This window comes from Agelaius phoeniceus, chromosome 2 (assembly GCF_051311805.1).
Source record: "Agelaius phoeniceus isolate bAgePho1 chromosome 2, bAgePho1.hap1, whole genome shotgun sequence".
In the NCBI taxonomy this organism is placed as follows: domain Eukaryota; kingdom Metazoa; phylum Chordata; class Aves; order Passeriformes; family Icteridae; genus Agelaius; species Agelaius phoeniceus.
The window spans coordinates 6200154-6212808 of record NC_135266.1 but is presented as its reverse complement, the minus strand read 5'-3'; the positions used below and the strand labels follow the sequence as shown (position 1 = coordinate 6212808).

Genomic DNA, 12655 nt, shown 5'->3' with positions numbered 1-12655 from the left:
GACACATCCTGTTAAATCTTCTTAATGCAAGAATCACTTATAAGCAATGTTCACTTCATTGTCTTGCTCAGTTTAAGAAAATCATAGAACATGGAATCCTAGAATGCTGTGCAATAGTAGGGACCTTAAAGATCATCTGGCTCCAACCCACCTGCCATGGGCAGGGACACCTTCCAGTAGAACAAATCAAATTTGATTCAATCTATTTTTGATACCCACAGTGAAAATATATTTTTTCCTTCACTTCTGTACTTCAACACAGACTTTCAATGCTCCTAAATGGACACCAATCTTACTATTTAAACAATTTTTATCAGTTTCTTAGCTCCTCCCTTTACAGACACATCACTCAGATTCTGAGTAATACAGAACTACTTCATCCCTCCTCCTATCATAGTCCCTGGAATAACAGTGCCCACATCAAAGAACTGATTCTTAATTCCTACAAAATTAAATTTCTACCAGAAAACCCCCACTGTTTCACACAGGTAGTTGTCTTTAAAAACTCCAGAAAGATGCTGATAGAGGTGCCAAAAATGCTTGTTACATGGCAGTAGGCAAACAAACACCTGAAATGTTGCTCAATGCCAGTTTGCAACAAGCAGATAGAAAACACTGAAAACAGACAAAAGGATTTAAAAAACGAGAGTCTTCTAATGATGCTGCTTTTTACCCAAGCATCACAAAGGGGAACACTGAGTTTAGAGATGAGATTAAATAATGTTGATAAAACTTCCTATTAAAGGAATTCTACCTAGTCTATGAACTTTCTAGCTGATCAAAGGAATAAAAAGTTTGTCCATAAAGGGGAAGAAGAATATTTCAGATAATGGCCTAGAAAACCCTAAATATTTCATTAGAGGAGCTCATCTCAAGCACTGCAAAAAACTACTCAGATGCTTTCAATAGCAAAGATATTTTGGAAATTGCAATTTGCTTTGGAGAGCAAAATCTTAAGCCAGCAGGGAAAAAGCAGCTCAGTAAGCTGCAGACAATCTCCATGGCACCAACCCAGGAAGGTGAAAACAGTAAAAAATGGAACACAATTAAGCACAAGTGTTACAGCTCTGACCACATTTCTGTGGCAAGGATATGATTCCACTACATCACATCAGGCTGCAGCTCTGTCACTCACAAACTGACTTCCCATTGATTCTAAGTGGGTATCAACCTCATGATATAAACCAATTTTTTCTAATATATTTCTTATTTTTCCCTTTTCACTCCTTAGGAAACCATACTCAGTTAAGATATGCTACCCTATTACTTAGGGAATACTTACAAAAAAATTTTCCACTTGGAATTGGTAAGTGAACGGCTTCAAGATAAGAGACTGTTCTTCAGAGGTAGCTGGACAAAAGCTGACTGAAAACAGGCACTGCAAGGAGAGAGGAAGCTCTTTTGTCCACTTCAATTCCCATACAAAGAATATTGATTGCTTACTGTACACGACCTGAAAGAGAGTGTTTAGAGTGTTAGCTGCTTCCTTCCTCTGAGAAAGAAGAGGAAATGCACACATGAATATGTTTGTCTGTTCTGGCATTGGTACAGTTTACAGAAACAAACTGTAAATCATTAGGGAAATATGGAACAGAATGACCAACAGTGAATCTTTTTCACAATGCACATATTTTTAAAAGAAAGGATCTATTTCACTGTCAGAATCAAATGTTTCAAGAGGAAACACTTCACATTCAGTGAAGTTCAATTTCATATTTTAAAATATTTAAATATTTAATAAAATTATTAATATGTTCCTACATACTTTTTCTAGGCACCAAGACTGAACAATTTAATATGTTCAGACAAAGCTGAAAGAAACTTGAAGGTTGCCCAGGGAACTTGTGGATACCCCATCCCTGGAAGTGTTCAATGCCAGGTTGGATGGGGCTCTTCTGAGCATCCTGGTCTAGTGGAAGGTGTTTCATTCCCCAGTCCAGGGCAGGGGATTGAAACTTGCTCATCTTCCCCTTCCAACACAAGCCAACACAATCCCCTTCCAACACAAACCATTCTATAATTCTGTGGTAAGAAACTGTTCTGCAACTGAACTGGTTTACAGCTGTATTTAATTGGAAATCTGTCTCTGCCTGACTTTTTTTTTCCCAAAACCCAATGACAAACTGCAACCATAAGATGAATAAATTGAATAAACCAGCAAGTGAGTTTTACCTGTTGAGATGCAGGGTTGAGAGGTACCAGCTGCAAATCTGTACACTCAGCAGAATTTTTTAGGCTGTAGTCTGAAAGCTGGAAACAGAGTTCTGACAAATTCTGTACGCAGACTTGCACGTATTTCCTGAAAAATGCGACACAGTTTTTTCAATAAAAACCGAGGAGTTACACTGGAAGAGTCCATGTCCATAAAACAAGGCTGTAAAACATCCTCTTTCACAGTAAACAAAACCAATCTACACACAAACAGGATAACTGGGTTCATCTTGTGGTCTTATTTCCAAAACCACAAATTTGTTTTATTGTCATGAAAGAACACGAAAGGAAATGCACAAGCTTCCACAGGGAAGATAGTAAAAGCCCAACATATATATTTAAAAAAAACCTGCTATAAATATGAGTTATGAAACCTCATACAGCTCCATACTTTGTAAGAAGAAACAATAAATAAATAATGAGTACATTACCGTTTGCCAGCTGACAGCAAGGAATGCTTGGCATTAAAGGGTATGCAGAATGTTAATGCAATAATAGTGGAGTAAATTGACCAAGGACAATCAATGGTCACCTACAGGAAAAAAGGGAACACAGTTCTTATTTGCAATTGTCTTTGGCACAATGATTTTGCTTTTCTTTTCCTTTTTAAGTGGAACTTTTCTCATCAAGTCTCTATATCTAATGCATACAGGAGGGGAAGAAATAAACATTTTAAAAAAATCAGTATGTAAAATCTAATCTGAAAAAATAACAGGTTTTTGTTTGCCTGTGAGTGGGATATGAAATCTCAAAGCAGCTTTTTCTCTAGGAACTAACATACCCAGTTCTAAAGACTATAAAAAAAGGAAGGGGAATAGCAGAAAAAAAAAGGACACCAATGGCATCTCTGACATCTTCACCCCTGGTAAAGGTCAGTATAAAATAAACTGCTGTAAGATCTATTATTTTAATGTCTTTATAATAATTTAATATATCAAAATATTTTTATAAATGCATTTAATGTATATTTGTTTTAATTTGAAGTAGCACACTTGACTTCATCTTTCCCATGAATCAGAAGCTGGAATTAAAAGACCACCATGCTACCTTTTACAAAGACACAGGCACCCTCCATGCTTTATAAACTGTGTTAAAACACTTAAAGTTAGATTACTACCCAAGGGAACAGTTGACAATTTATTAACAACCGTGTATATTTCTGCTTATATTTACAATTTCTTTACATTTTAACATTCAGTATGATTTTTGCATATATGCCTTTTGAAGGAAAATAAGTTCTAAACAAGCAAGTTTCCCCTCACCACCACTTCTATTTTGTGAAGTGTTTACCCCTGCAATCAAATACATTTTATAATAAAAAAGTTAAACTACATCTTACTTTTTGATCAACAGTAGCCATGCAGTTGTCCTGTTTCTGCTTCTCTTTGTTTTTTCTGTGGTTTTCCTTATTTGTAGTATTTTCCTTCTCCACTGCAGATTCTGTGGCTGATGGCAAGTACATGACTTCTAGTTCAAATTCAATCACATGGTAAGCAGGGGCCACTGGCAAGCAGATGCTTGTGATCTTCTCAGAAGACTGAATCCTTAATGATGACTCTGAGATCTTTTCTATAGATGTGTAAAATGGGAAAAAAAGAAAATAATAGAAAAATATGTGGTGCCATAACCACTTCCCAGCAATGTTTGCAAAAACAGCAATGAGAAACCATGTTAAAAAACTCCACAGTAACCTCTTCAAACCAGCTATAATCTGCACATGTTAAATATTTAACTTCCCAGGAGTAATGCTCTATCCTTCTTTAACTGCAGGAAGTTAACCACCACATTCCATGTAATAAAAGGCTCCTAATGTTCAGGAAAGAGCTGAGAGGGCAATTTAACAACAAACTTCAAACCAGCTAAAGAGCTACTTTAGCCCATCATAAGACACTTATTCAAGTTTCTACAAAGTGAAAGCACCTTGTTAAGCCTCATCATTTCACTTCAAGCAACCTTGGACACACGTGCAGCAGTTTCACATGCCTTCTGGATTTCATCAATGGAAGTAAAATTGTCCAATTGTGTTTGTCAAAGTTCATACTACTGCTTTGAAGGTGAAAACTTGAGACTGAAGTACTCAGTTGTAAATCCCTAAAATTGTTCTTAACAATTTTGACAAGCAGTGTCAGTGTTCTTAATGCTTTAAGTATTAAGCTTCAGGATGACTGAACTTGTGGGCCTTTTGAAGATGATTCCTTTCCAGTTCCTGGCTTACCCCTGGTGTTGGAGTAGATGACAGCCTTGCTCTCGGGGTGGTACAGGATGGGCATGGCGTCGGCGTTGCTCAGCTGCAGAGTGTCCCCGCTCTTCATGCTGTAGTGACCAGTGGTCACTGTGAACTTCACCTTCTGGGGAATGCCAGCCAAAAGGCTCTCTGGAGGACAGAGCAGGAACTGTTAGCAGATTCCAGCACGTGGTGACAGTGCACTAAGCCTTGTTAGCAGACAGTTGGTCACACAGTGGGGTAACTTACAAGGGTGGGGTTTTGGTGTTATGGGACACATTAAACCCAGCTCAGATACAACTTGTGGGGAAACCACATTTCAACCTGAGAGCCCAAACCCACTGCATCTTGGATAGCTTACATGAGCTCTCTAGCAGAGATTTCAGTGAAATACAATAACCCCAAAGAATTTACTAAGCTTTAAAGTTCTCCAGGTTGCAGACAGCTCTGTATTTTCACACCTGTGATTCCAGTCACACCCATGTGCTGTATTTACATGATCAGCACAGCAAGAATGCCAGTGTGCACACAGAATGACAGCTATCAGTTTCATAGGGGTCCCTAATCTGATTTATGCCCAATATGCCTGTCCTTCCTTAGCCACACACTGCAACCTGGAAAGTCAGCACAAAATTCATATCAATTCCTCAGCTGCCACACTCAGTAGCCTGAAAACAAATCACTATTATCTTCCATTTATACACTCTAATAAACACTACAACAACTAGTATTCAGCTGTCCCTGAAACCAATGGATGCATTCAGTATTCATTTTTGATTAGTTATATCCTTTCTAGTAGAGAATCCCACTTCTTACTTATTTCTTGTACATATCAAAGGGACTCTAGCATTAAGTTTGGAGGAATTTCTTCACAGAAAGGGAGAATACACATTGGAATGGGCTGCCCAGGGAGGTGGTCACTGTCCCTGGAGGTGTTTAAAGGGAAGACTGGATGTGGCACTCAGTGCCATGGTCTGGGTAACAAGGTGGTGTTTGGCCATAGGCTGGACCCATCCCAGAGGTCTTTTCCAGCCTAACTGATCCTGTGATCACAACCAGTAAGGAGCTCAGTCAATCACAAATGTAAATATTCACATCTAGTCAGTGTGGCAGCTCAAATCACACCTGATATTTCAGTGACAATGCATGCTCGAATCAGGGTTCAAAAGTGACACTGTATGTTGTTCAGTTGAATCAGTTGTTCAAAACAGGCCATCACTGGCAGGATATGATGATGGATAATTTAAAAAGCAAGGCTGTATTTCAGACTCACAAGGCAGAGTAAGGCAAACTGAGTAATCCTGAAGCCATGAAACACTTTCTCTAGTCCCACAGGAGCACAAGAGGAATCATCAAAGCAGCTTCAGCACAGCCACTGCACCTACCAGTCATGGGCTCCACTTTGAGCTGGGGCTCCTGGGAGTACACATCGTACTGCACGATGGGGTAGATGTGAAGAAGGACAAACTGCACCTTTCCCACTGAAGTGCACAGCTGCCTGAGCGTGTATGTCCCAGGTTCTTTGGCCTTGGAAGAAAAACATTTGAATTTTTTTCCTAATGTTAAGAAAATACTCCTAGAACAAGCCCTCTGCTAAAGAACAGCATGTTTCCATCTCATTTTTAGCAGGTACTTTGGGTTTGTAAGTTAAAATTGCAGATGTCAGAAAACTCAGTTTTCTGAGTAAATGACAAGATTTACACAAAGGAGCACCTTTTGCCCCACTAAGATAGAAGCTGTCTGATTCCAGAGAAAACATCATGATTAACACCAGTGCTAATACTAATAATCAGGATAACTAATGTAGTAGTTATGCTGTCAATTTGTTACTTTGGAGTGTATTTTGCCTTCTTTGTTGGTTGGTTCCCCCCCAAAATGCAACATACATGAAAAAACATTTTTAAGTACCTAAACAACACCTGTGCTTATTTGGCTAATTCATAAAAACAGTTATAAAATCCCAAAGCATTTAGCTAAGGCACAGCTTTCAGCTCCAGCTATTGATTTCACACATTCCCCACCACACACCCTGAGTCAATGTTTACAATAAAGTAACACATACATATTTAATTTCCAACTCTTCCCATTTCCTGAGTAATGGGATTCTGGATGTTTCTCAATAAGATTACAAACAAAAGCAAATCTGTAACACCTTATAGTATATTTATTCTTGATTCTATTTTCTCTTAGGGACTGCTAGGGAATGGGAAATGTTTTCTTTTGCTCATGTGCCACTTTCCAAGTGTAATACATAAATAACAATGCTGGGTAGAATTAAATAAGTCTACAAGTTATGGAGAAAAGCTATACCAACTCAACAGTCAAACCTCATGCAGTTCTTTACATGGCAAATCCAGACTGAAATTCAGTATTATGCATTCTGACATTAAAGTCACTACATTTTAGCCCTAAAAAACCAGAAAAGCATGAGTAAACTAATACATAATATACACATACTTTAAATCTTAGCATGGGATGGGAATATGGGTCTAAAGAATTTAGACAATGCTTTCTCATCTCTTTTAAGGCTTGTAAAAATTTGGAAGATTGCTGTCAGCATAGATAATGTTAATCATCACTGTAAGATCTACAGAAATGATCAAACCCCTCTGGGTCATAGAAGCACAGTCATTCCTCTTCCTCTTCCTGCAGAAGTGGTGCAATTAAGCATTACTTTAAGAAAATCCAGAAAACAAGTTGTCAGCAGCTCTATCCCCTGGCCAGCTGTGTAATCCAGTAGAAGTGACACAGTGTATTACTACAATGATAATGGATTTTTAGTAAATATTTTTTAAATACTGCAGCTCAAATCCAGAGACACTTAGGTTGTTTTATCTAATAATACACTGTTAAAATTATAACATGCTCAGATTTTCCCTTTAAGGACAGATAAATCATGCCTGAAACAACTGTATTGTGGGATTCACACTGAGCAGTCTTCCCATGCAAAGTTCTTTTCTTGAAAGGAAGGTTGGGAAAATAACAAAGTTATAAAAGTAAGGCTGTCCATCCTCCAGTGGCCACCAGATTCACAGAAGAACCAGACAAATTCAAAACAGAGCTCTATCTAGCTTTTCATCCATCTCTTCTTCTGGTGTTTCCAATTGCACCCTGATCCCACTAACCCCAAATGCCAGGTCAGTGCAGTCCCTAACAGCTCTCTTCATCTGAAATCCACTTTTACATACATGTGAATTCATTGTACAGAATATGGGATTTCCAGCCACCAAGGCCTCTGGTCCAAACCCCATGAACCTGTCCCAGTCCTTTGAAAGGATGAGAAAGCTCAGAAATTAGGTCAGTAGGTAGTTCAAATGACTGCATTGCCATTCCACAGATGGTAACTAGTAACTAATAAGTTAACTTAGATGATGACTAATGGGGACAATTTTAATTCTAACATCTTCTAAATTCAAATACTTGTAGCTGATCTCAACTTCTTGCAGGTAGGTTTACTACATCCCCCAAGAGAAAAATTATTCTACCACCCTCTGCAGAGGAGAAAAGGCTGTCATCCAAATTTAACCACACAATCACTTACTGAATGGCTGGAAAAAGAATTCACATCAAAGCTTTTAGACGTTATTCTGAATAACCTCAAAAGCACAGGCAGACTTCATGAGCAGTACATCATATTGTATATGAATTTATCAGTTCAATTTTTGTCAGCAATTGTCAAGATGTTTAAAATAGGTTTAGGAAGGCTGACTCAAATGATTTCAAGTAGAAGAGTCATCTGTATGTTTTAGCATAAACACAACAGCATCCTTTCACGGGAAATGATGGTGGAGAACAACAAAAAGCTGCAAGGGGAATGGATGATCCAAGTGTAACAGGAAGGAATCAATACCTGTATATACAAAATAGGCACCACTCACCAGCACAACGCTCTTCCTCAGCCAGCATTTCTACTTTCTCTACAATCGAGTGCTGCAACCACCCAGCTCCAAAAACATACCTGAATATTGAAGGTTATTTTATTGTCCCCTGGCTCCAGAGTCAAGTTGTTGCACTTCAGGACGTGAGCCCCATCCTCCAAAGTGAGCCCTGAGGGCACGTCCAGGGAGCTGCTGCTCTCCTGGCGCCGCAGCAGCATGTGCGCGTTCTTGCAGATGATTCCTGCCGTGTTCAACGAGTTGTCCGAGGGGCTCCTCTCGTACATTTCAGCCAGCTCCAGGGCTGGCAGGCTGTTTCTGGACAAAGGCAAGCCTGTCATTTCACTAGGGAAGCTGATGACACCGTTGGAAGTTTTGTGCTTGGTGAGCCACTCGGCCGTTTTCCTGTAGCTGTTCTTCTCGATGCTGAAGTGAACGTGGATGGCAACCTGGTCCACCTGGACAGGGATGGGCATTTGGCTCAGCAAAGTCAACTCGATGGACAACTTTCCACCCACGTGGACAACAGCATTTGGAGGGTCAAAATGCAGAGTTTTCAGCTGGGCAAAGGAGTGCATAGGCAATATAACCTTTTGACCTGCAAAGATAAAAACAGGGATTTTATTATTCTCCAGTGCTGCTGGAGATGAGCAAAATTTTTCTCTTAAAAATTCAATCCCTAGAATTGAATGGATCAACAACTTTTCAACAGTGAATTGTTTCTCAACAAATCACTGCTTTCTGATTTTTTATCTTGCATGAGAGTTAAACGACACTGAGATTTGTTTTACTTAGACTACAATTTCCATTTCCAGGCTATTAAAAACAACTGAATTAAGAAAGATTGTCCAATCAGAAGTTGAACATTTCACCACTACAGAACACAGTAGCATTAAGTGACCAACTTCCCAGAGCTTGTACAAATTTAAGAAACTAATAATCAGGCTGGTGCCTTGAGCCAGCAGCTCTGCTGTGCAAGGGGTTTTCATTCTCTTTTCTACATTCCAAAAACAACCCTAAGGCAGCACCTAAAATTAATTAAGAATCAAGTCTAAAGTAACATATTACTTATGGTACATCAAATCATTGCAAATTCTGCATATTTCTTCATATAAAATATTTCTGCATATAAAATAAGCAGTGTTCAGATCTACAGGAAGTATTCCATACGAATTTGAATTGTGATTAATATCTGATAAGAAGATATTACTGAAGCAGCATGAAGCATAAAGAGAGGAAACAGGATGGACAAAACAATAAACTGCAAGTGGATGGGCACAGATCTAACATCAAAATCCAGGATGCACCATCACAGAGCTGCCACTTGCATGCCAGCACTGAGAGACAAAGATAGGTTAGGAATTGAAAAAAACTCACCACACAATAAATTATGGGCTGTTAAAGCAGAGAAACATAAGTGAAGGAAAACAAAGACTTTGTAGTATTTAAAATAAAAATGTTAATTACCCTGTCATCTTTGACTATTCTTCATGAGAGGAGATTTATAAATGTTTTGGAAAACACAAGTTTAGAAATTATACTCAAAATAATGAATCCAATGAGAAAAAGCCTCCCCATCTACCTTTAGGGAACAACCAGATTGGAGAAGCTGAAGTTTTAAGACCCAGACTCACCTTGGTTTTCTGCTTGCTGATTGGTAAAATCGAGTATTTCTTGGCAAAATCTTTTTCGTTCCTCTTCTGTTAAGTGATTATCACCTGCTAAAAGGCTGCTTGTTTGGAGATAACTACTGAAGTTAAGGAAACAGGGGACAGAAACCCACAACAATTACAAAATTGACTGAAAACAAGACATTCAAGTACTGCTTTTCTGAGCTTTAGAGACAAGACCTCCTGTTATCATCTCTGCACTTTTCCACTAGAAAAGAAAAAATGGAAGATTTACCATCATCTGAGAGTATTGCAGAATCTCAATATTTCTGTAGCAGACCTAAAAATATGATCCATAATTAACCAGTGCAATCTTGCCTCATCTAAAAAGATTCATGAGCATAGAAAATTCATTATTTGACAATAATCCATGCAGTGTGCAAGGTAAAGACACAATGTCTTGTATCTCTGACTGGCCAACATTTAGCACTAAATAATCTTGAGTATTCTATTTTATACCAATTTACCTGGCTGAGAATCTGCCAGCTGTTACAGCACCACTTATCATAACTAAGTCACAAAACATTCTTTAAAATTTTAAGTGCTGGAGATAGAAATGATCACTTGGAATATTTAGCTAAGAATGCAATATTACTGGCTCAGATTCCTTACGAGCATTTGCACTGAAGCAGAAAAATTTAGGAGTGCTTAAAAGTGATGTGAGAATATTTTGTAAATACTGCAGCTCAAATCTAGAAAAGCTTTCATTGTTTTATTTAATAATAAATTTGCAAAGGAGGCTGACATGTAAAATGTATCTTGTTCTAAAAGCACATGAACCAACACAAAACCAGCACAACAGAACAACCCCCAAAATACACTCTATGGTATCAAATAACTCAGATGTCTCAGCTCAGACTCAGAATGTCTGGCAGCCTTTACCATTAAATAAAAGTTAGAGATATGTCAGAAAAATAATCCCAAGCATCATTTTTCCTGTCTTCATTGTCCTGGCTCTGCCTTAGAGGATACTTTTCTATCTGGCCGAGCTGCTTCTGACACTCGGCCAGCTGCTTCCTCGTGTGTGTGACCAGCAGAGCCCAGCCCTCAGCAAGGTAGGTTTTCAGTGCTCCTTGAAGATACACCTCTGCCTTCTGGGGACCTTTCTTCCTCCTTGGAAAATGAAAAAATGAGCACAGAGCAATGTAAGAACCTTTGCAGCCAGGAAAACTCTGCATCTTTTCTCAAAGTGCTGGTGGGGAAGGAACACTGCAAATAAATGCAGGACAAAGTGCAGTGATCTTGAATTATGGTAATCTATGCTGTCTATGAATTATGATCTTGAATTTTCTGGTAACAGATCAACATATGGGCCTTCCTTGTTGCAATTCACTTCAGCAAGTAGAAATGCAATTAATGTCATTATTCCATATGCAGATCTATCCCAAGTCAGAGCAAATGAGGTGAAGGAACCTCCCACAAATGAAACAAAAGCCACCCAAAGCTTCTGACAGTTAACTAAAAATTTGCTTCCTCAAAAATTTTAAAGCAGAAGAATACTACAATGAAAATTTTAATCACCACACAGCAGTTCCATGGCAGTCTTTAAACCTAACACTACTTCCTCTGATAAAAATTTAAGTTAATTTGGGAGAAACTGTTGCAATGTGGAGATCAGACTGCTTAAGTGAACATTGGTGGGAAGCATGTCCCAACATAATTTTCCAAAAAAACCTCTTATGACTCCCAAATTCTAAATAAGAAATACAAAATGACACTGAAAAATGCAGGAGGTTTTCTCAGTGGATTTGAACAGCAGGGATAAAAAGAACAAAAAAAAAGTGGAAATCAGGAATCAAATCACTGTTTCACAGGAGGGGAAACAATCACTTTGCAATGATAATCTCAAATATGAAATGCATTACTCTCCAAAGACATGTTTCCTGGCTTTTTTAGATAGATGCAGTTCATATCTGTAGTTAAGGTAACAACTGCATTTACTATAGCCTGCTTGCTAAGGAGGCCTCTAACTTGTTTCAAAGTTTCCAGTTATCTTTCCCAGCCTTTTCCCCCCAGAAGAAGAAAAGATCAAGCTAAAGAACACAGAACAGTTAAAGGTAAAAGTACAAAACCATGAGGTGAGAATTAAGGTTTGATAAGAGAGATTGCTAGTTTTCCTTTTTTTTTTTCCTGAAATAGGGTTTGTTTACATTTTAAAAATATTTTTAAAAATTCCTGTTTAATTATAGCATATCTTCCTCAGGGATAATATTCAACCTTTTCAAAGGCAATGCATTTAGGACATTTTAAAGAGTCATTTACATATAAAACTCTGCCAAGTCCTTTCCCACAAGCTTAGCTGAGCGAATTCTTCCAATATTTGTGTACATTTCAATGGTGGCATGGGACAGATCCTGTATAAAAGAAAAGAAACCATTGTGAGCTTTATGTATTTTTGGCAGCTGTATGGTTATTTCACACAAACTCATAGCCAGAGACTAAGTTACTGCAACAAAATGCCCAGAATGAGTCACATTTGCCCTGAGCACAAAATACTCAGCAGGTCACCTTCACTGCTCCTGCAGCTGGTCATATCCCACATCTGTGTATACTAACTTATAGTCAGAATAATTATTTTCACAAGATTGCCTTAAAGGAATTTTGTTTGCCTTCCCAAATTGAAGTTTATCCCTCATCTTTTAAAGCTTTAATCTCCAATGCAGCCACAGTGTCCA

At 38.3% G+C, this 12655-nt stretch overlaps 1 protein-coding gene across 1 annotated transcript in view; it reads right to left on the bottom strand.

Moving 5' to 3' along the window:
- TRAPPC10 (trafficking protein particle complex subunit 10) overlaps positions 1 to 12655 on the bottom strand; it is a 37933-nt gene that overhangs the window by 3709 nt on the left and 21569 nt on the right. Inside the window, exons 11-20 of the mRNA XM_054654651.2 lie at positions 12243 to 12334; positions 10953 to 11093; positions 9945 to 10057; positions 8394 to 8908; positions 5821 to 5962; positions 4427 to 4585; positions 3551 to 3780; positions 2643 to 2743; positions 2173 to 2299; positions 1283 to 1453 (exon numbers count right to left, since the gene is read on the bottom strand). Of these exons, the coding sequence (XP_054510626.2) occupies positions 1283 to 1453; positions 2173 to 2299; positions 2643 to 2743; positions 3551 to 3780; positions 4427 to 4585; positions 5821 to 5962; positions 8394 to 8908; positions 9945 to 10057; positions 10953 to 11093; positions 12243 to 12334 (1791 nt within the window). The remainder of the gene's footprint in view (positions 1 to 1282; positions 1454 to 2172; positions 2300 to 2642; positions 2744 to 3550; positions 3781 to 4426; positions 4586 to 5820; positions 5963 to 8393; positions 8909 to 9944; positions 10058 to 10952; positions 11094 to 12242; positions 12335 to 12655) is intronic.